Below are 23873 nucleotides of genomic sequence, written 5' to 3'. Positions count from 1 at the left end.
ATCCAATTTATGCTCTATTTCTAAATGATCAGGAAAATGAGTTATCAAGGTTTTAGTCACTTGATCAAAGTTACATGTGCTGTGACACAGATGCAGAGAGCCCTGAGTTAGTCTTTTATAAAATGGTGGTGAGGAGAATGGCAAAAGTAACTTTTAAAATGTTTACATCCCATCTCTATAGTTCCACATGCGGTGGACTGTGTGTATGAAATATCCCAGCTAGATCATTATGAAGATGAAAATTGGTTTGGAGTTGTTGGGTTAACCCAAGAACCAAGGGGACGTTAGGGTAAATTGAGTGACATGGAGATTGGGATCAGGAGCTATGTAAGATAAGAATTAAGGTTCTAATGTTAGCATGGGTTTAAAGAGTACCATGAATCTAGAAAAAGTTGTTTAAGGTGGAAATTAGGTAGTATGAAGTGTTGGTTTTCAGGGCTAGATTTAGAGGTTTTTAAAAAAAAATTTTTTTTTTTTGGCTGTGTTGGGTCTTCCTTGTTGTGCGCGGGCTTTCTATAGTTGTGGCGAGTGGGGGCTACTCTTCGTTTCGTTGCGCAGGCTTCTCATTGTGGTGGCTTCTCTTGTTGCGGAGCACGGGCTGTAGAGCGCAGGCTCAGTAGTTGTGGTGCATGGGCTTAGTTGCTCCGCGGCATGTGGGATCTTCCCGGACCAGGGGTAGAACCCGTGTTCCCTGCATTGGCAGGCGGATTCTTAAACACTGTGCCACCAGGGAAGTCCCCTAGATTTAGAGTTTGATAACCAGGAAGTGAGAACAGAGGCAAAGAAGTCTGGTATCTATGGGCAGAGGCAAGGCCAAAGATCTAGTAAGTTAGAAGACAAGGCAGAATTGAAAGCATCAATTAGTAGGAATAAACCAAAGGTTTGGAAACCAGGAAGATAAAGCAGAGATGGAGAGGGGCAACTGGTTTTGGGTAGCCAAGGCAGGCAAGGCCAAACAAAAAGAGGAAGGTAAAGGCAGGAATAATTCTGGAGCAGTGATGATGCTGTACTGCTTTTCTTTATGTTAAGAATAGAAGTGGCCCCTGACCCACAGATAATCAGAAGCAGTGAGCTAGGGAGTGGGAGTGTGGTGGTGGGATTGTTACCACAGCACCAGGAGAGCTGGATCCCTAGGTGTTTTCTTACAGAAATGACCATGATACTTACAGGGTCATAATATGGTCTTTTATCTCTTTAACATGTGTGTTTGTATAATATTATATACGTTGTTTTATACAGCATTCCAAAAGGTTTGGGCTACCTGACCATTATGGCACCAAGAAACCTCTTGTATATGAGAAGTAACTTTCTTTTTGGTTCAAGATGTTGGATGATCCGATTTTCAGCAGAAATCCTCTTTAAATCAGTTTCATTTAGGCTTTTCAGTATGAAATGTGATAATGCAGACAGTGAACCTTTGGAAAATGAAGAACTGCTGAATAACTTACTTACTATGGGAGTAGATGTTGACATGGCAAAGAAACGACAGCCTGGAGTTTTTAATAGGAGAGGTACTAATGAGCAGAACCTGAAGACATTCCTTCTGTCTAAAGGAGCTAGCAAAGAAGTGATTGCTAGCATCATATCAAGATATCCACGAGCCATGACACGCACACCTGAAAGTCTTTCATATCGGTGGGATCTGTGGAGAAGAATTGTGACATCAGACCTTGAAATTGTAGCTATTTTGGAACGTTCTCCTGAATCCTTTTTTCGGTCCAGTAACAACCTAAACTTAGAGAAAAATATAGAGTTCCTCTACTCAGTTGGATTGACCCATAAATGCCTTTGTCGATTGTTGACCAGTGCCCCACGTACCTTCTCCAATAGTCTCGAGCTGAATAAACAGATGGTTGAATTTTTGCGAGAAGTCTGTTTGTCTTTGGGTCACAATGATCCCACAGGTTTTGTCAGGAAGATAATTTTTAAAAACCCTTTCATCTTAATTCAGAGCACCAAACGGGTAAAAACTAATATTGAATTTTTACAGTCAGCTTTCAACTTGAACAATGAACAGCTGCTTGCTTTGATACATGGTCCAGGAGCTAAAATCCTAGACCTTTCCAATGATTGTATGAGAAGAAACTACACAAATATCAAAGAAAGACTGCTTTCTCTTGGAGGTACTACAGAAGAGATACAGAAGTTTGTTTTAAGCTGTCCAGATGTGATCTTCTTGGGAGAGAAAAAGTTTAGTGATAAAATAGACTGCCTCATAGAAGAAAAAATTAGCATTTCACAAATAATTGAAAATCCTCGGATTTTGGACTCAAGCATAAGCACTTTAAAAAGTCGAATCAAAGAATTGGTAAATGCTGGCTATAACTTGAGTACGTCAAACATCAGTCTTCTGTCTTGGAGTCAAAAAAGATATAACGCTAAATTGAAAAAGTTAAACACTAGACAGAATGTTGTTCTGGGGAATTAAGCAGAAGTCAGTCTTATAATGTAGTGACATAATTTCATTTTGAATTTGGACCTTTCAAAAAGGAGGTTTGTTTTCTTAACCACATATACATATATAATGTTTCTTTGGATATTTTAGTTTAAAGGTTCATAAAAACTCATGGTCATTATGCCCTGGTATAGTCTTCCCAGCTACCTTTTCTGTAGTTTGAATTAGTACAACACCCAATTTTATGATATAGGCTGTGGCTTTTGTATGAATGGTAGTTGCTGAGTGCTATGGCAGAACAATGTGTAAAAAGAAAGTACAAAATAAACTTTTTTGGTTTCTGTTCAGATTTGAAAATCGACAGATTCATTTAGATAGTTCTATTTCCTATCATGGTTTTGAATGGCAACCTATTTCTCCTATTATTCCACGTATCTAATTATGGTTCATCTTCAAAATAGAATGTCAGTAAGAATATGACAACAAAAAGGAGGAATTTTTCATCCCAAATTCTACGTACTCTATTTAAACCATTAGTATGCCCCACCACTCCTCCAGTTTAGGCTCAATTTACTATGGGTATATCCTGATTTCTTTGAAGATAAGGGCAACTGTGATAGGCAGAATAATGGTTACCCAAAGATAACAATGTCTTAATTCCCAGAACCTGTGGATATGTTTCGTTACATTATAAAAGGACTTTGCAGATGTGATTAAGTTAAGGACCTTAATTTGAGGTCCTGAGTTGGGGAGGTTATCCCGGATTATCTGGGTGGGCCCAGTATAATCATAAGGGTCCTTAAAAGTGGAAGAGGGAGGTAAAAGAAGAGGTCAGAGTGATGCAATGTAAGAAGGACTTGACCCACTTTTACTGGCTTTGAAGGAGGAAGGGGACATGAACCAAGGAATGCAGGTAGCCTCTAGAAAATGGAAAAGGCAAGGAAGCATTCCTCACTAGCACCTCAGAAAGGAACGCAGCCGTGCTGAGACCTTGAATTTAGCCCAGTGAGACCCATGTCAGACTTCAGACCTACAGAACCAAAAGATAATAAACTGGTGTTGTTCTAAGCCACTGAGTTTGTGATAATTTGTTACAGCAGCAAACAGACTAATATAACAACTAAATGGATGATTAGTTGCATTTTAGTTGAAGAAGTGTACCTTTAGTATAGTATCTGTATTTCTTCCTCTTATACTTTTTTTATCCACCTATCTTTCTGGAATGGCTAATAAGTTAGTGTTTGTAGTTTCCTCTAAATGTATGTATAAAAAACTAAATGTAAGTAATAAAATCTAAATAAAGGAATACTTTTGCCTAATGAGTGTAGTTTAAAGAAATAATGATGGTTTCTGTATATTTATATTTTGTTGGTGTTTCTGTTAATACAAAGAACCAAGAATTTTTAGAGGCGCTGACTTAAAGAATGACAAACATGACATCTGTATCTTGAAGACATTCACAGTCTAGCTCTGACATAAACTGAAAGAGAAGGAACAAATTATATGAGCTTAATTACTTTTAATTGCTTTCCAGCGGCATTTATTTTCTAGATGTGGGTTTTGAATTAAGTAACAATGACGCTAACCTTTTAAGCCTTTTTTTTCCTTTTATTGAAGTACATATAGTTGATTTACAGTATTATGTTTCAGGTGTACGGCATAGTGATTCAGTATTGTTTTTGCAGATTATACTCCATTATAGGTATATATAAGATAGGTACACACACACCCCGCCCCCCAAGATAATGGGTATAATTCCCTGTGTTAAGCCTTATTTCTTATCATTGATGCCTCAAAAAAACTTACTCCCACCAGTGATAGAAACCAAATGCCTGTTTTTTCAAGGCCATTTGTATGTCAGTGATCTCTTATATTTCCAATAAAGTATTTGATGGCAAGCATGGCATAATTTAGAAAGCATGGACTGTATAGAGACATTTCTTTAGAGTAGTATATCTGGGTACTATTCCTGACCAGCTCTGTAACTTTGTGTAAATAATTTTACAGAACTTGTTTTCTCATCTATAAGATGAAAAATTGACCTCACAGAGTTGTTAAGAATCAGATGCTATAGGGTCTCTAAGGTTTCTTGCACATAGTAACTTTTCAATGGTAGCCATAATAAATACAGTAGTATTTTTAACAACAGCTTTATCAATGTATAATTCATATACCATACAATTCAATTTAAAGTATGCAATTCAGTTTTTTAAAATACTCATATTGGGGCTTCCCTGGTGGCGCAGTGGTTGAGAGTCCACCTGCCGATGCAGGGAACACGGCTTCGTGCCCCGGTCCGGGAAGATCCCACGTGCCGCGGAGCGGCTGGGCCCGTGAGCCATGGCCGCTGAGCCTGCGCGTCTGGAGCCAGTGCTCCGCAACGGGAGAGGCCACAACAGTGAGAGGCCTGCGTACCGCAAAACAAAACCAAAACCAAAAAAACTCATAGTGCTGTGTAATAATCACCACAATCTAACTTTAAAATGTGTTTGTGCCCTTTAAAAGAAACCCTTTACCCATTAGCAGTCAATCTCCATTATCCCCCTCCTACTTTCCTAGCCCTAAGCAACCACTGATCTACTTGCTGTCTATAAGATTGCCTATTCTGAATGTTTCATATAAATGGAATCATACAATTTGTGGTCTTTTGTGACTGGCTTCTTTCACTTAGCATAATGTTTCTAAGGTTCATTTTGTACCATGTATCAGTATTTCATTCATTTATGTTGCCAAATAATATTCTGTTGTATGGGTACAGTAGTAAAATTGGGAGTAAATTTTATTGTTATGGCTTAAGGTCCTGAGATGGGAAGGTTATCTCAGATTATCTGGCTGGGCTGAGTGTAATCAAAGGGGTCCTTAAAAGTCAAAGAGGGAGGTAAAAGAGGAGGTCAGAGTGATATGATGTAAGGACTTGATGCACTTTTACTGGCTTTGAAGGAGGAAGGGGACATGAACCCCCTTAATTCCTTAAGTCTTCTGAGTTGTATAGGAATACTTTCTGAGGTATTGCTTTGAAATCTAACAAGTTTATAAGGAATGTGAGGGAGATGGGCAGAGGAAATAAAAGTTTATTGGCATCAGCTGGTCATGAGGATTGTACCTGGGCTGATGAGATGATACAGCAACAGTTGCCAGTGGCCAAGGAGGATGTGGGATGCACAGAAGTAAAATACAGTACTTATTTGGGGGGGGTTGGGGAGGGACAACTTCCTTTGTATTCTTTGTAGAAACAAATGGCTAATGCCTGTCAGGCAAGATTAACATTATATATATATATACACACACACATATATAATTGTTTTTGAAGTATAGTTAATTTACGATCTTTTGTTAGTTTCTGGTGTACAGCAAAGTGATTCAGAATATATACTTTTTTCAGATTCTTTTCCATTAGAGTTTATTAAAAGATAATTGAATATAGTTCCTTGTGCTATACAGTAGGACCTTGTTTATTTTTTATATAGTAGCTTACATGTCATATTTTAGGTTTGAGTCTGATTGAAGTAGAGTCAGTTCTTTTTAAAAAAATTGAGTTATAGACATATCTCGGAGATTATTGTAGAGATTATTGTGGGTTCAGTTACAGATCACTGCAATAAAGTGAATGTTGCAATAAAGTGAGTCACATGGAATGTCTTGGTTTCCCAGTGCATATGAAAATGATTTATACTATAGTCCGTTAAGTGTGCAATAGCATGCTGTCTAAAAAAACAATACATACCTTAATTAAAAATACTTAATTGCTAAAAAATGCTAACTATCATCTGAGGCTTCAGTGAGTCGTAATCTTCTTGCTGGTGGAGCGTCCTGCCAGGATGTTGATGACTGCTGACTGATCAGGATGGTGGTTGCTGAAGGTTGGGGTGGCTGTGGACATTTCTTAAAACAAGACAACAGTGAAGCTTAGTGCATGAATTGACTCTTCCTTTCATGAATGATTTCTCTGTAGCATGTAATGCTGTTTGACAGTATTTTACCTACAGTAGAACTTCTTTAAAAATTGGGGTCAATCCTCTCCAGCCCTGCTACTGTGTTATCAACTAAGTTTATGTAATAGTCTAAATCATTTGATGTTATTTCAACAGTCTTCACAGTATCTTCACCGGGAATAGTTTCCATCTCAAGAAGCCCTGTTCTTTGCTCATCCATAAGAAGCAACTTCTCATCCTTTAAAGTTTTATAATGAAATTACAGCAATTCAGTCACATCTTCAGGCTTCACTTTAATTGTAGTTTCTTCCCTCTTTCTACCACATTTACAGTTGCTTCCTCCACTGATGTCTTGAACGCCCCCAAAGTCATCCATGAGGGCTGGATTCAACTTTTCCCAAACTCCCATTACTGTTGATATTTTGACTTCTTCCCATGAATCATGAAGTTTTTTTTTTAATTAAAAAAAAATTTTTACGAAGGTTAATGACATCTAGAATGGTGAATCCTTAATATTCTGTAATAAACTGTATGGAAAATGATATGAAAAAGAATATATATATATATATATTCAACTGTACTACAATTAAAAAAAAGAAAGGAATGGTGAATCTTTTCCAGCAGGTTTTCGATTTACTTTGCCCAGATCCATCAGAGGAATCACAATCTATGGCAGCTGTAGCATTATAAAATTTCTTTCATAAATAATAAGACTTGAAATTACTCCTTGATCCATGGGCTGCAGAACAGATGTTGTGTTAGCAGGCATGAAAACAAACATTAATCTGTGCATCTCCATCAGAGCTCTTGGGTGACCAGATGCGTTGTCAATGAGCAGTAATATTTTGAAAGGAATCTTTTTTCCTGGGCAGTAGGTGGGCTTAAAATATTCAGTAGATCATGTTGTTAACAGATGCACTGTCACCTAAGCTTTGTTGTTCCATTTATTAGAGCACAGGCAGAGTAGATTGAGCATAATTCTGAAGAGCCTAAGATTTCTGGAATGATAAATGAGCATTGGCTTCAACTTCAAGTCATCATCTGCATGATCCCCCAACAGAAGAATCAGCCTGTCTCTCTTGAAGCTTTGAAGCCCGGCATAGACTTCTCCTCTCTAGCTATGAAAATCCTAGAATGCATCTTCTTCCAATAGAAGGCTGTTCCATCTACATTGAAAATCTGTTGTTTAGTGCAGTCACCTTCATTAATCATCTTAACTAGATCTTCTACATAACTTGCTGCAGCTTCTATTCAATACATCAGCTCTTGCTGCTTCACCTTGCACTTTTATGTTATGGAGATGGCTTTTTTCCTTAAACCTCGTGAACCAACCCCTGCTAACTTCCAGCCTTTCTTCCGCAGCTTCCTCACCTCTCTCAGCCTTCATAGAGTTGAAGAGAGTTAGGGCCTTGCTCTGGATTAGGCTTTGGCTTAAGGGAATGTTGTGGCTGGTTTGATCTTCTATCCAGACCACTAAAACTTTCTCCATATCAACAATAAGGCTGTTTCACTTTCTTATCCTTTGTGTGTTCACTGGAGTAGCACATTTAATTGCCTTCAAGAACATTTCCTTTGCATTCATAGCTTGGCTGTTTGGTGCAAGAGGCTAAGCTTTCCGTCTGTCTTGGTTTTCCAAGTCACTAAGCTTCTGATTTAAAGTGAGAGACGTGTGACTCTTCCTTTCACTTGAATACTTAGAGGCCTTTGTTGGGTTATTAACTGGCCTAATTTCAATATTGTTGTGTCTCAGGGAATAGGGAGGCCTGAGGAGAGGGCAAGAGAAGGGGTGTCAGCTGGTTGGTGGAGCAGTCAGAACACACACAACATTTATCAATTAAGTTCACCATCTAATATGGGCATAGTTCATGACACCGCAAAACAATTACAATAGTAACATCAAAGATCACTGATCACAGATCACCATAACAAATAAAATAATAATGAAAAAATTTGAAATATTTCAAGAATTACCAAAATGAGACACAGAGTGAGCAAATGCCGTTGGAAAAATAACACCAAGAGGGCAGTTGCTCCCTGCTTTGGTCTTGCTACCCCACGAGTACAGATAAATTTAGACTTTGGCCTTTTTCCACAGGAGAACAAGGCCTCTGATGAAGTTCCATGCCCTGTAGAGAACTGGTGTGTTTCTTTGATTAGTAAACTGGATTTAGTCTCTAGGCAACCACACACAGACTCCTTTTCTAAGGAAAGTAGGATATGTGGACCCAAGTTAGAGGCATTCCTTCCTTTTTGCTTTCCTGCAGCAAGGGAGTACTGATTGTCATGTTACACTCTGAGCATTAACCAAAGGGTCTATAGCAAAATTAATGCACTTGGGTCAGCATTATTCCTCCCTGCATATGGGATTGTATCTCTTCAGACTTGCTCAGCTTCTTCAGAATACCTTTTTCTCCTGACCAAAGCTATATGACTGCATTTCATGTAAGCATTATACTCGTAGCTGAAGCTTGTTAATTTAGCTAAATGTGATAATTATTAACAGTATTAAAGTTTATCTGTGTGTATGATAAAATAATTAGTTAAAAATTATATAAATTATGTATTTAATTGACAAGTAAAGGTAATTAATAACTGATAAAAGAATTAAAACTAAGTCCTAGTCACCCTGTGTTTACTTGTGTACAGAAGTTCATGTACTGCAGGGAGAACTGAAGACAGCATTTTGGTTTATACAGTTTTCTAATGTCAGCTGTAAGTCTGGCTGATAATTCAAACTAAGTAAAGAATCTTTAAATACCAAGGGAGTTAGCAGGGGATCATTTTATCTGTAGGTTCTGTCAGCCTCAAGCTGGAAGAAATAAACTGATATTCTTGTATACAGTTTTTTCCCTGATAGTTTAATGTCTGTTTAAAAGTATACACAAGCTGTACTCCTTGAATGGTTATTCATTCCTTATAAGCAAATATTACTGTTCAATTGTCTCAGACAGTTCCAAAATGATATGATTAGGGCACTTTTTGCATTTTAACCTAGGTTTGTAGTTCTCTTCTTTGTTACACAATCTTAATGCTTAAAAATATTATGCAGCCATGTCTTTGAACTTTTTCAGTTATACTACCAGATCCTCTGTTCTTGTTTAATTTTCATTTTTAAACTTGTGTGGTGTTTGTTATGTGTCTGTACGAAAAACCCAGCATAAGGTGGTATGGTCTCCATGTGATTGCAGTTGATATAGTTTGTTAACTTTCATTCTTTTTGGACTTGAGGATTGTTTTGTTTGTTTGCTTGTTTGTTTTTAATAAAGATTTTAATGGTGACATCTGAAGTGAGGGAATCAGATTTTGTTGTAAGACTAAATGTTATATAACAGACACATTATAAACCACCGTGGTTTCTTTTTTGTTTAGAAGACATTGCACATACAAATGTGTATGCTCTTGGGTCTCCCATGGCATTTAATGTAGCTGTTTTGGTGACCTTACCACCTTAACTATCACTGGGTGAATAATTCTAGTTTTGAGGATCAGTGTGTAAGGGAGAATGATAGAGTTAGAAATAAATTTAAAATGCCTTTAGTATAAAGCACCATGTGTACAATGCATGCCCTACATGTTATAGTAGCCACAAAAGTTGTTGAAACCTCTGCAGTTAAATGCTATCTTTCATGTCTTTATTGTCTGCAATCATGCCTTCATCAAGTTGAATTCTGGTCCACACTCTACCTGACATTTGAAACCTTGACAACAAACTCTAGAACAGAATTGTCATCATGTAAGGAAGGTCGCTTTTCCTCCTCCTGCCTCTGCAGCTGAAGTTAATACTTACTTAGATAAATTTTGCTTTGCACTTCTCTACTTTCTTCCCTAGTGTCAGTGAGCAAAGGAGTCCCATGGGTAATGGCTTGACCAACTAGGTCCTTCAGAAACCCAAGTTACCCCTTTCTCCTTTCATTTCCCAATCGGACTGATATTTAGTTACCGCAGTCTGTGTCTCTGCCAAAATTGAGGCCCTTGGGAGCCTAGAAGAGTGCAGTAGTAGCTTTGACAGTTTATTGGTTTGTTTATAAAAATAACATTTTTCCCTGATTGCGTATTAATCATATAATTACACAATGTTGGAAAATGTAGAAAAGCAGACACACAAAAAGTACCTATACTCTTCATACCCCAGAAATAGCACTTGTTAAACTTTCTAGTCTTTCTTATGCATATGCATTATGTGTGAAAGATAAATATCTCTTTTCTAGCTAAAATTAATAACTTTTTCAACACATATTTGCTGAATACCACATATGTAATTATGTGGTGTTTGACACTGGATTATTATCACTGTTTTAAACCTATTTTTATAAATATACTGTGAGCAGTGTCCCATATCACATGCCATTTATGACCTGTTTTTAGATATATTTGAGACTTGACAATCCTGTTCCGCTGTGGTTAAGGGACTATGCCATTTGAGAGCTATAGGGAGGAGAACTGGTCTCCAAGGAGGCCTGGTCTGAGTTTGTAAGGTCACCATATGATATGCTCAGAGCTTCGTGGGGGAATCCCATATTGTTTCCACTCTATGTCCACTCAATATGACAGAAGTTCCTGGAAAGGTTATCAAGGACTGGTAGGAAAACAAGAGGAGTACTTGGGGAGGTATGATTTGAGACTCATCTTCAAATCATATGTTAAATTAATATTCTGATAAAATAATGATTAGATCTCTTGGCCAATATTGAACTATTTAGAAACAAAAGATACTAGAATACTTCTGGATCATATATTCGAGTCTAATTTTCCCAAAGATGATTCAGAATTGAAGCTTCTAGTATCAATTAACTTTAATTTTGACATATTCTTCCCTAGGCAATTCTTGGATCCATTTTTTTTTTTTTAACCTCTAACCTTTTCACCTCTAACCAATCCCTACTCTTAGATTTTCTATACACTGCCCCTAAAATAAATTCCTTGACCAACACTGGGTCTGCACTGGTAGGTTGAACAGACCTGGCCGCATCTGTCATGGGGTTTACAGTCTAGCAGAGGAAGAGAGTCAAATCATTAAGCATACAAATAGCTAACTGTAAATTGAGAAAAGTGAAGGAAACAGAGTTCTTGGATGGAGAGTAAAGGGCAGAAACCCTTAGACTGACTGATCAGGGAGGGCCACCTAGGGAACTAATGTATAAGGTGAGACTTGAATGAGATGGAGACAGTCAAAAAGCCACACAGAACATTCCAGACATAGGGAATGGTTGATGTGACGGCCCTGGTGGGTATAAAGTTAGTATGTCTTAGGAACTGAAGGATGCCAGGTGCTGCTGGAGAATAGTGAGTGCCTACTGTGTGGCTTTAGAAGGCATGATAGTGATGGGCAGACACATGGGAAGCTACAATCATATCATATGCAAGGCCTCAAAGTCCATGATAGGAAACTTGGATTTTAAGGACAATGAGAAACCATTGAGAGATATTAAGCAAGTAGGAAATATAATAAGACTTATATTTTAAAAGGATTTCTAAATTTAAAGAGAATCAGTTAGAATGGGACAATTGAAGAAGCATGAAGATTAATAAGAAGGCCATTGTAGTAGTTCAGGCAAGAAATGATGGTGACTTGGGTGAAGGTGGTGACAGTAGATTTGGAAGATTTTGATGGATATACTCTATAGCAACACTGTCCAATAGAAATATAATGTGAACCACAAATATATATTTAAAAATTTCTTATAACCATATTAAAATGTAAAAGGAAATTAATTTTAATAATGTTTTTTATCTAACCCAATATATCCAAAATATTACTACTTTAACACATAATCAATATAAAAATTATTAGTGAGATATTTGCCATTCTTTTTTTGTACTAAGTCTTCAAAATCTGATGTGTATTTTATACTTAAAGCACACCTCAATTTGGACCAGCCCCATTTCAAGTGTTCAGTGGCCACATGTGGCTGACAGCCAATATTAGATAATACAGCTGTATAGAATTTGGTGGTGGATTGGATGTAAGGAATTAGGGAGAAGGGGGTATTCTAGGATAACCCCGTGATTTCTAGTTTGAATGATGGATATGTGGTAGTATCTTTCGAGATGGAACTAAGTTGGGGGGAAGAAAGGGTTTAAGATAGAAGGAATAAAGAATTCAGTTTTAGACATGTTAAACTGGAGATGTAGAGACAACCTTGTCACCCCCGTGGATTGGCTGGAAATGAGCTGGCACTACTGGCTCCTTTTTCCCCTGGTGGGAGAGGCAGCACTTTACTACCCCTACCCCGAAGAACACCAGATATCATTAGGATTTTCCCCAGTACTGGCAGACACCTTTCTTGAGAACCGGGTGCCCCAAATATAGGGCTTGCACCCAAAGAACCTAGTGCAGTAGTGGAAGGGGGCAGGCTTGCTCTGTTGGAGGATATATCCATGGTATGTTCGGTTGCTCACTGGCCCAAGCAGCCCTCCCCACAGAATGGCTAGAGGACAAGGGAAACATGCAACTTGCAGACTTTCTGCCTGTGAATTAGTTCTGTTGTACTCCAAGTGATGCTCACTGGTGTTTATCAGAAGCCCTCTACTAGACAAGATGCTGGAGGGAAAATCCAAGTAAGCATGCCAGATAAGCTATTTGAATATATGAGTGGAGCTTGGAGGAGAATTAATATTTTTCCTTTTTTGCAACTTTATTGGGATCAATTACATACAAATAATATTTAAATCCTTGATAATGGTTTAAAGGAGCAGCAGAGAAGGGAGTGTGAAACCCAGCCTAAGGTTCTCCAGCATTTTGAGGTTGGGTGGAAAAAAACTAGGGCTGCATGGAGTCATGGAATCTAGAAGAGAATATTTCAAGAAGGTGGCAGTTGTCAACTGTGGTGATGCTGTGGTGAAAGGCCAACAGGAGTTCTTTAGAGGTTTCACTGTTGCTCTCTGATATATGCAAGCCTCTGACCTTCAAAGCCCTCCACCAGCTGCTGCTTATCCTCTGCTTCCCCTACGCTTTTTTGATTTTTGTTTTTGTTTCCGTAAGTCTGTTTTTGTGTTTTCCCCACCTGTAGTTCCAGTATCCAGTGCTTTTTGTGTTTTTTAACCTTCAGTTCTTACCTCAGTTGTTTCATGTGGTTTGCTATATGGTACACATCTGTTATACTTATTTGGATACCTATGTTGATTATATTTTTGATGTCCAAGGGTAAGAACTTTGAATTTAAGACATATCTATTCAAATATACACTTAGCATTAACTGTAATGCTTCTATTCACTTCTGGACGTCAAATGTTAATCTCAACTCATAAGGTATTTATTAATAATAAAAAATAATAGTAAATTAATAATAAAAAGGGTTGACAAAATTAGACTAGCAACTTAGTGCCAATGCTGTTTTTTAGACCAGTGGTACCCAATAGAACTTTCTGCAATGATGGAAATTTCTCTATCTGTTCTATCCAATAGGCACTGCCTCATGTGGCTATTGAGTATTTGAAATGTGGCTAGAGAGAATGAGGAACTGAATTTTATTTTTACGAACGTTTTAATTAATTAAAATGTAAATTTAATTAGTGCATATGGCTAGTGGCTACCATATTGGAGAATGCAACTTTGGACCATATGTTCTGCTAATAAAGCCTGTCTATTGCTTGAATTTGGGCATGCTATTCTCATGCAATGCCTGGTAACCATCTGCAGACAACATAAGCAAGCCTATTTTTTTTTTTTTAAGGTCCTTTGTAGCCGTGAGATTTTTACATTCTATTAGTGAGGTGGCCCTTGAAATTTTTGTGTTCAGTTTCATATATGTCTTTTCCATCTGAAAGTCTGCATAGGAACCACCTGGAACAATGGTTCTAGAACCTGGTTGATCAGATCTTTACAATCATCCAGTGAGCTGTTGCCTTTATTTAAAGTTCTTTTTCTAGAAACTTACCAGTTATTTCCCTACTACAGGGAATTTTTCACAATCTGTGCCCCTCCATAGGCTCTTGCTTTCTGTCGTATGGCTCATCTTTCTCTAGACTCTGATTTTACTTCTTCTTTTGTGTCTTACCCCTCTTTTCTAGGCTTAAGTACAATGCCAGAATTCCCGTTACTTGATTGTTAATTGATGTTGAACATTAATTTACACATTATTGCCTAAACTCATTTTGTATTCTAAATCCATTTGTAACCTCAGAATTGTATTCCATGAGCATGTATTAACATAGTTTTAATTTGCTTTTTTATAGTTTAGGGATCATTCTTTATCAATACAAAAGGAGCTGCTTCTTCCTTTATTAATGGCTGTATAGCAGTCATTTGGGTGGATGTACTACCATTATTTATTTAACTAATCTTAATGGGCATTTAATCTATTGCCATTGAAAACATTTCTGCAGGGATCTTTCTTTCCATATCATTTTTCACATGTACAAAATACCTGTAGGACATATTCTGAGAAATAGAATTGTTGGATCAAAAGATAAGTGCATTTAAAATTTTGATAGATGTTGCCAAACTGCCTTCCATTGATATGGTACCTATTACACTTCTACCAACAAAGTGTGAGGGTGCCTATTCTCCTTCACCAACAGTAGGTTTTCAATTTTTTTGATCATTGCCAATCTGTTAGGTAAAATTGGTATCTCCTAACTTCAATTTACATTTTATTATGAGTGAGGTTGATCAATTTTTCATATATTTAAAGCCTCATTTATTTCTTTTTTCTTTAAATTGTCTTTTTATTCCTGTTGACCATTTATCCCCCACAACTGAACTGTTTGTCTTTTTGCAGAACCTCTTTATATATTAAGGAGGCTTTAGGCTTTAATAATGCTATATTTTCCCCCTAACTTTTAACTTTAATCTTTTGTTTTTTTCATGTAGAATATTTTAATTTACATGAACTTGGGTTTATTTAGTTTTTCTTTCATGGTTTAGAAAGGCTTTCCCTTTCAATTATTATAAGATCATTTCCCATGTTTTCTTCTAGTAGTTTTATTATTAAAAAATTAAAATTTGATCCATTTTAACACCATTTATTGAATAATTCTTTCTCCACTGAGAAATATGTTTCATTTCTTTACTATTATCTGTCATATCACAGTGTTTCCATTTATTCAAGTCTTCTTTTTGCATGTGTGTGACTTGTAGCATTTTAAGGTTTTTCTTTATATAACATTGACATAGTTCTTGCTAAATTTATTACTAGGCATTTAATCTTATTATTGCTACTGTAAATGGGATCTTTTATTTATGATATTTTGTAAGTGACTGTTGTTTGTATACAGAAAGGCTATTTATTCACTCATTTTATCTTAAATTTTATTACCCATTTCTTTTTCTAATTATTGTGTCAGCTGATACTTCCACAACAGTGTTAACTAATCATGCTAATAATAGGCATTCTTTTTCTTAACTTCCATAGAAATGTGTTTGGTATTTCTCAGTTATGCAGGATGTATATGATGTAATAAAATTGTGTGAAACAAGGCTCTATTTATCCCTTTTTTATTAAGAATTACTTAGTTAAAATGAAGAATAGATGTGAATTTGATCAAATGCTACTATTTAATCTATGGATATTATGATTTTTCTTTTCAGCTTATTAATGTGATGGATTATGTTAATACATTTGCTAATAATGAGTATCCTACCATCCCTGCTATGAACATAGCTGGCCAGAATGTATTACTTTTTAAATGTGCTGCTAAATCCCATTTGATAATGATTTAATTAATTTATGAGTATATATAATTAAATTGATCTATATAGTTTTCTTTTGTGCAATATATGTTGAGTTTTGGTATCGGTGTTTTGCTGGCTTCATTAAAACAAAATGACACCATATTAGCAAATGATTTATTTTCATGAATTTGAGCAAAGGAGTTTATTGTTCTTTTAATATCCTCTAATTCTATGGTTATTTCTAAAGTTTACTTTAAAAATATATTTTTTTCCTCTATTTTTTCTTAGTTAGAATCGTGAATGTTTATCTAATGTATTTATTTATTTTAAGAACTGATATTTAAAAATACATTCTTTTTCATTTTCTGTTTAATTTTTTCTTGCTGTTATCTTTCTTTTGCTTTCCTTAGGTTTATTTTATTGTCCTTTTCTAAGATCTTGAGCTGAATGCTTAATTCATTAATTTTCATTCTTTTTGACCATTAAAAGAAGTTTCTAAACTGTGTATATTCTTCTGAGCATTGCTTTATCTAGATCTTTTAGGTTCTGTATTATTTGTATTACTTTTATTTTGTACATATTTGTCAAGAATGGTAAAAGAGCTGAGATTTTATCCTATTTACAAGGTATAAGGTAGCCTGACACAGTTTTGTGTCTGCTCTGGCTCCTGGATCAGAGACAAAGGATTGTTTATTACTCACAGCAATAATAACAGCCTGAGAATTAGCATTTGTGCCAGTTCCCTGAACCCCACTTTCCCCAGGGCAATGTGAAGAGGGCCAGATGACTTCTGCACACACAGTGAGTTGCATTACAGGAAAGAGACCCTGAGCTTAGGAAACCTGAAACTTTTATAATCGTCAGTAAGCTTGATTGTCTTTTGAAGCTTCAAAGGGACATACTATCTTCCAAGATCTGTCCCAAGATCTTTCCAAGGCTATTCAGTATACAAACATCCTTGGAAAGATAGTCCAGAACAAAGGAACTTAGTGTCTTAGCTTGCAAGATGTGCAGAAACATAAGAGACCCATGGAGAATTGTTTCCCAACAATATCCACCCCTTGTTTCTATGCCATCTTAGCTGCTAGTAATTTTCCCCAAGAATATGCCACTCTCAGCCACTCTGATTAACCTGAACAACCAAGATTAGAACCAAATCCATTCACTTTGTTTCATATAAACACATATGTATCAGGTGGAATCTAGACAGTAGATGAGGCAAACTGCAGTATTGACCTCAACCATGCTCCTCATGCTTCTGGATTCAATTAGCTGAGCAACTCCCATAAGTCCTTCAGGTCCATCTTGGAAAACAAGATGGCTTTATTAATCATTAGAGAAATGCAAATCAAAACCACAAAGAAATATCACCCATTAGGATGACTACTATCAAAAAAACAGAAAATAATAAGTATAATGAGGATGTGGAGAAATTAGAACCCTTGTGCACCATTGGTGGGAATGTAAAATGGTGCATCTGCTATGGAAAACAGTATGGCAATTCCTTGAAAAATTAAAAATAAAATTACCATACGATCCAGAAATTCTACTTCTGAATATACATCCAAAAGAATTGAAAGCAGGACCATGAAGAGATACTTGCACACCCATAATTATAGCAGCATTATTCATAGTAGCCATGAGGTGGGAAGCAAGCTAAATATCCATTGACAAAGGAATGGATAAACAAAATGTGGCATACATATACAATAGAATATTATTAACTTTTAAAAGAAAGGAAATCCTGTCATGCTACAACATGGATGAACCTTGAGAACATTATAAGTGAAATAAGCCAGTCACAAAATAACAAATATTGTATGATTCCACTTATATGAGGTATCTAAGGTAGTCAAATTTATAGAAACACAAAGAAGAATTGTAGTTTTCAGGGACTTGAGGGAGGGAAAGTGTTGTTTAATGGGTATAGAGTTCAGTTTGTAAGATGAAAAAGTTCTAGAGATCTGTTGCACAACAATGTGACTATACCAACGCTACTGAACTATACACTTAAAAATGGTTAAAATGGGGGAATTCCCTGGCAGTCCAGTGGTTAGGACTCCGTGCTTTCACTGCTGAGGGCGTGGGTTCAATCCCTGGTTGGGGAACTAAGATCCCACAAGCCATGCAGTGTGGCCAAAAAAATAATAATAATAAAAAATAAAAAAATTTAAAAAGTGGTTAAGATGGTAAATAATGTTTTATTTTACTGCAATTAAAACAAAAACAAAACCAAGTGACCTTCTCTTCCACTTCAGTTTCTTTATTGATTTATCCATCACTCAACTTCAACAATTAACAACTCATCATAAGATTAGCAATTTATTCCTCTTTATATCCCTACCTACTTCTTCATTCCTTGATTATTTTGACATAATATAATTTCATCCATAAATCTGAGTATGTATGTCCAAAAGATAAGGATTGCTAAAACTTTTATTATTAAATTTATCTATTGAATCATCACAAAACCATCACATCTAAAAAATTAGTGATTTCGGGTTGCTGTGCCTAAGTGTAGTCATCTTTTTCTTATCCTTCTTAGGATTTATAGGCATTCTTAATTCTATATCTTGCTGTATTTTTTCAGTCTTGGAAAATAATCACACATTATCTCTTCAGATTTTCTTTCTGTTCTGCCCTATTCACTCTCTCCTCTCCCTCTGGAACTTCAATTATATAGATGTTAGACCTTCTCACTGTATCACTTACATCTCTGGCTTGGTTTACAGCCAATCTGTCATGAAAGAAAAAAAAAAACCAGAAAAATGTGAGTCTGGGAGTTCCTCTGAAATATATTTGGCAGGATAATTTATGGACATAATTTAACATTTTTTTCCACAATCCCCAGAAGTTGTTATGTTCTGATTCTGGGCTTCCTAGCTTCAGGGTGTTGTAAATAGCCCTTATATAGAAGGCCTGAAAAAAGAGCAAAACTGAGAGTTTCTTGGTACCTGGAATAAAACCCTACCACCCAAGTTTTTGTTTTGGGAATACAGATGTAGGAGGAGAGTAGCAGTGGGAACATCAAGCTTGGGGAAGGGGGTTTGTTGAGGAGAGCAGGGGATACAGAACTGGCAAGAGTGGGATTAGCTTTCAGAGATTGGGGTGGGGTGCCAATCTAGGTGACAGATTTATGAGTAGATGGAACCTGTACACTTTACCCTCGAAGTGAGATCTTCTGATGGGGAGTTGAGGTGGGGCTTGTTGTTGCTGTGGGCAGGGAGCATTTATGACTGTCTTGGAAGTTGACTTAATAGATCCCTGGCACAGAAGAATGGTGTGGTCTGTCTTTGAATGGACTGGTGGGCTTAAGCAGTGAACATCATGTGTGACCATGATGATCTGAGGGTCAGAAGAAGAGATTTACCCTGTTTTCAGGGTCCCACTGGGGGAGTTGAAGGGGAGAAGGCAGTCTCTCAAATGTGAATTCGAATATCTTGATACCAACTCTGGCTTGTGGGAGGCTGAACCAGATTTTTTTTCTACATAGAATATATCCATTTAATGTGATCTATCTTGCTCTTGAATGTTGTAGAACAAATTCATACCTTGTTTTGTCCCCCCAAAACCTATTGTTATCATCCAGGTGTACTTTTGTCTTTCTTAACTTAGTCTAAATTAACAAAAAAGATGTGGAAAGTAAATTTCGGAGAGCTTTTTTATTCCCTGACTTCCTTTGTTAGCAGCTATAACAATCTTTAAGAAATTTCAAAAGGACACACAGGAGCAAAGGAGAAAAGCCAAGAATGCTATTTTGTGGTGCAGTCGACTTAGGTGAAAGAGAGAAACCTTGGCAGAAGCAACAGGTAATAGCAATTGAAGGTGAATCAGACAGAGTAATCCTCAGGAAGAAAGAAAGGCATGATGATGCCCAGGTTAGACCAAGGAATGTGGTCCGAGGTGTATGCTGGCGAGAGACTTCCATCCATCCTTAACCTATTAGATTCTATCCCACACCCTCATCCCTTGCCCTTAGTCTCTGTCTTCACCTACCATTTGTGATTCTTCTACTATGCTGGCTCCAAATAATAGTGGCCAACATTGGTGGCTTTTATTCAGGGCAAGGAAGTCCAACTCCTGTTGCTCAACAGGGAGGGAAATCTGCAAGAGGAAGTGAAGAGGGTGTTACTGGTAAGCTATGTCACAGGCATAAAAAATTGGCACTCTCAATGAATTTTCTCATAGCAACATTGTGCACAGTTCTATGGTATTATTTAGCACACGTGCATTTTGGTACTATTAAACTGTTAGCACAACTATATGGTGGGTTAAACAGGCTTTTATGGGCTTTCCTAAGAACCTGACCAATAAGTACAACATTGTTTCTATGATAAAATGCTTTTAAAATCCTATAATAGACTGACAAAAGAACCTTTGGATACAATCTGTTTGTAAATTGGATTGTCCTGACTGTGTCAAAGGGGCTCACCCTGCTCCTCAGCTTTAACTTCTACCCCTGTACAAAGAAGGCAAGGTCTTTTATAATGACAGATAAGCCACACACTCCAATTTTAAATAAAGATAAAGATTGGCTCCTTGTAAGAGAGCCTGTCTGATTTAAGTCAGGCCATATTAATGAAATGTGGCATTAAATGGGCCTTTTAAATGAGGCAGTTTGTACGAAGTTCTCTACCATTATCAGACGATCTGTGTTTAGTTTTGTGTGAAAGTTTCAATCTTATTTTGGATCAAAAATGACATTGCTCATTGTGATAAGGAGTGTGATAAGGAGTGTGAATATCACCCAATAAAAAGTGAATCAAACTGGGGGTTTTATTTTTTACTGGTTGCCATTTTCAATGGAGAATGAATTAAACACATGGAGTCGAAAGAAAGGTAAAGAGGGGTGGCTGACCAGTTTAGTCATGTTTTATGTAATACTTGTTTTTCTTTTACGTGAACACATTATACCATCCATCAGGACAAATTAATATGTCTTGGGCCTTTAAAAACTGTAAAAAAATAATTTTAATGGTTCCAATAACAGCTCCAGATGAATGCTGGAAAACAGATATTCCAAACTGTCAAATAGCATATGTATTGCTTGGCTCTGTTGTAACTGCAAGTAAATGCTGCTTTTGTATGAAGTTTCCTTGACTGCCAATGGAAGAACTGTAACACATTTATTGCGAACAAAATTGGAATGGGAATGAGACATGTTACAACAGAATGGTACCTCGTTCCTTCTTGCCAGTTGGACTGAATTAAGATAATAAATCATTAGGATAATAAAGTGTTCTTGGTTATAAGAAGGAATAATTTAATTAAAGAGATTTTTTTAAATGGTAGGTTCATACTTATATCATTTGTGTTACAGAGATTTTATTTAAAAATATGGTTTCTAATCATCTGGGGGAATAGACTTATATCCCATATAAAATATGTGTGTTAAATGGGAAAAAATATCAGACAAGCTTCAGAGATGAATTTTACTGTGGAATGGAAAGTGTTTACTACAAAGGCCAGTTCCTACTGCTGTTTACTGCAGGTAAGGAGCTTCAGGATGCTGTCCTGTGTTTGAAAGGGGTGACTCATGCCATTATTTATTGCAGTTAATTGCTAATGTGTGTGAAGAGCACAGTATGTTGCAAAGCAGGGCTGAGTAATCCATGGTGACCTTTTGTGCTATCAAAGCTTTATCAATTAGAAGCCCCTGATCGTAAATTCAGAGAACGCCCAGTGAGTGCCATCAAAGAAAGATCACACATGGCTACTTAAGCAATCCAATTTTTTTTTTTTTCTTTTTTGGCTCCTTTTCCTTCAAACTGAATTCTCTCTAGGGTACTGTTTCCAAATCTGCAAAGTGAAGCATATTTAAAATATTTTCAAACTTTAAGGAGCGTTGTGGTTTTTATAAGCAATAGTGGGAATTTCAGAAAAATAGTGGTTATTTTTTCCTGCTGCATGCCTTTCTTCTTGAGGTCCTTGAGCTGGCTGGTTAACTTCCTGATCACTTTCTTTCCCATCTACTTCACTCTGTTGGCACTGGGTCTGTGTGACCTTTTGCAAACTTTGTTAAATGTTTCAAAGTTGTAAATTAAAGCCATTATTTTACTATATTTTTCATTTTGAATCAGTCTTAAAATATTTATTCATTCTCATTCACTCATCTCCAGATAGGATTTTTCATTTCTTATTTTCTTTCATATTTTGCTGCAACTTTTGATTTGCAACTTTTGACATTGTTTAATGCCCCCCATGCCCAGCTTTTGACATTGTTGAATTCCCCTCTCTTGAAATTCTCTGCTCTAATGTCTTCTATGATACTGCATTGTTCTGGATCTTCTTTTGTTTACTTTGTGTCCCTTTTTCTTCTCCTTCTGCTTCTTCTTCCTCTTCTTCTTCTCCTCCTCCCCTTCCTCCCCCTCCTCCTTCTCCTCCTCCTTCTTCTTTTCTAAAACTGACCTATCTTTTCTATATTCTTTAGTTTGGCCATTAACCAAGGCCCAGCTTTCTTTTCCTCTTCTACTCTCTTGACAAGCTCATCTACTCCCAACTATTTCCCAAGCTCCAGGTCTACATTTCCAACTGCTGTCGAGCATTGCTACCATTTCCATCAAAAACAAACTCCAACATCAAACTCAAGATCTTCCCCTGCCCAGATTCATGATCCTAATGACTAACATAGTGTCTGACACATATTAGAGACTCATATATCTATTGGATTAATCAATAACTTGGAGGGAGACATGTTGGGGGAGGGGACTTAGCTGGGTCTGGGCATGGCCAGAGCTGAAAGTCAGACTTGAAAAACCCAACACTAGCGGCCAACAGTCAAAATATGGTATCCAAAAGAGAGTGATTGACTCAGGTCCAGTCTGGACTGTTGTCTAAGGGGTTTGCTCTGGTGAATAAAGAAAAGGCAGTAAAAGTCTGTGAGGCAGTGGGATAATACTCTTACTCATACTCATATGGGATACTCATATGCAGATGGTAGTGTCCCACTTGGAACTGCCTTAAGTTCTCACTGGTCCTCAGTCAGTGTCCAGAGAAATAGACTAGAAGGCCTGGAAAAAGCTAGGCATGTTGTTGTCAGTTATCTGCCTCTCATCTAGGGCAAGAAGGGACCTGAGTTTAGGACATGGGTTTAGTTCAGTTATTTTTGTTCTAAGGAACAGAACCTCTCAAGTTACTTCAAATAATGAGGACGAAGGTAAATAAAACAGGCATCTCAGCTTTGTGGCCAGGCCTCACAAGAGTCTGGGACAAGCTAACCTTCATGGGACAGTAGAAACCACACTATAACTGAGTCTTACTGAAGCTGAACAAAATCCCAGGTGGCTCCTTGGACCTCAGTACCAGGAATTCACAGATCTTTAGAATAGATCTCTACCTTTAATATAACTCAGCAATTCTCTGTCTCTTGTTTTTCTGTGTCATCTCCCTTTTCCCACTTCCAACTCCCTTCTCTTCTTCAGTAGTTCTTGAGTCTGGGTTAGACTCATCCATGGAGCTTGAAAATATTGTCTTATTCAGTTTGGGCTGCTGTAACAAAGCACCACAAACCTGGGTGGCTTGTAAACAACAGAAATTAATTTTCATACTTCTGGAGGCTAGAAGCCTAAGATGAGGATGCCAGCATGGTTGAGTTCTGGTGAAGACCTCTCTTCTGGCCTCTTTTATATATAAAGGCACTAGTCCCATTCATGAGGGCTCTACTCTCAAGACTTAAATCACTTCCCCATGGCCCCACCTCCTAGTACCATTACCTTGAGGGCTAACATTTCACATATGATTGTTGGAGGGACACAGACCCTTAATCTATAGCAAATATATACATGTCTAATTACATCACTGTATATTCTGACTCAATAAATCTCAATAAAGTTAAGAGTTTTTATTTGTTTTCTTCACAACTGTATCCTGTGCCTAGAACAGTGTCTGGTACCTAGTAGATGTTAAAAAAATTGTTGAGTAAGTACTTTGTTGA

General features: G+C 37.0%; 1 protein-coding gene across 26 annotated transcripts in view; it reads left to right on the top strand.

The window, feature by feature from the left end:
• The window catches only part of MTERF1 (mitochondrial transcription termination factor 1), a 547773-nt gene that overhangs the window by 3991 nt on the left and 519909 nt on the right, over positions 1–23873 (top strand). For 5 of the 26 annotated variants that reach the window (XM_033420527.2, XM_004265617.3, XM_033420529.2 and 2 more), the window contains one exon: positions 1240–3806. The exons of the other annotated variants lie outside the window; for them this stretch is intronic. In XM_033420527.2, the coding sequence (XP_033276418.1) occupies positions 1240–2428 (1189 nt within the window). In that variant the 3' untranslated portion in view covers positions 2429–3806. Of the gene's footprint in view, positions 1–1239; positions 3807–23873 lie in introns of those variants that run through there. 26 annotated transcript variants of the gene reach the window in all.

This window comes from Orcinus orca, chromosome 9, assembly GCF_937001465.1.
Source record: "Orcinus orca chromosome 9, mOrcOrc1.1, whole genome shotgun sequence".
NCBI lineage: Eukaryota > Metazoa > Chordata > Mammalia > Artiodactyla > Delphinidae > Orcinus > Orcinus orca.
This window is presented reverse-complemented; position numbering and strand designations above follow the sequence as displayed.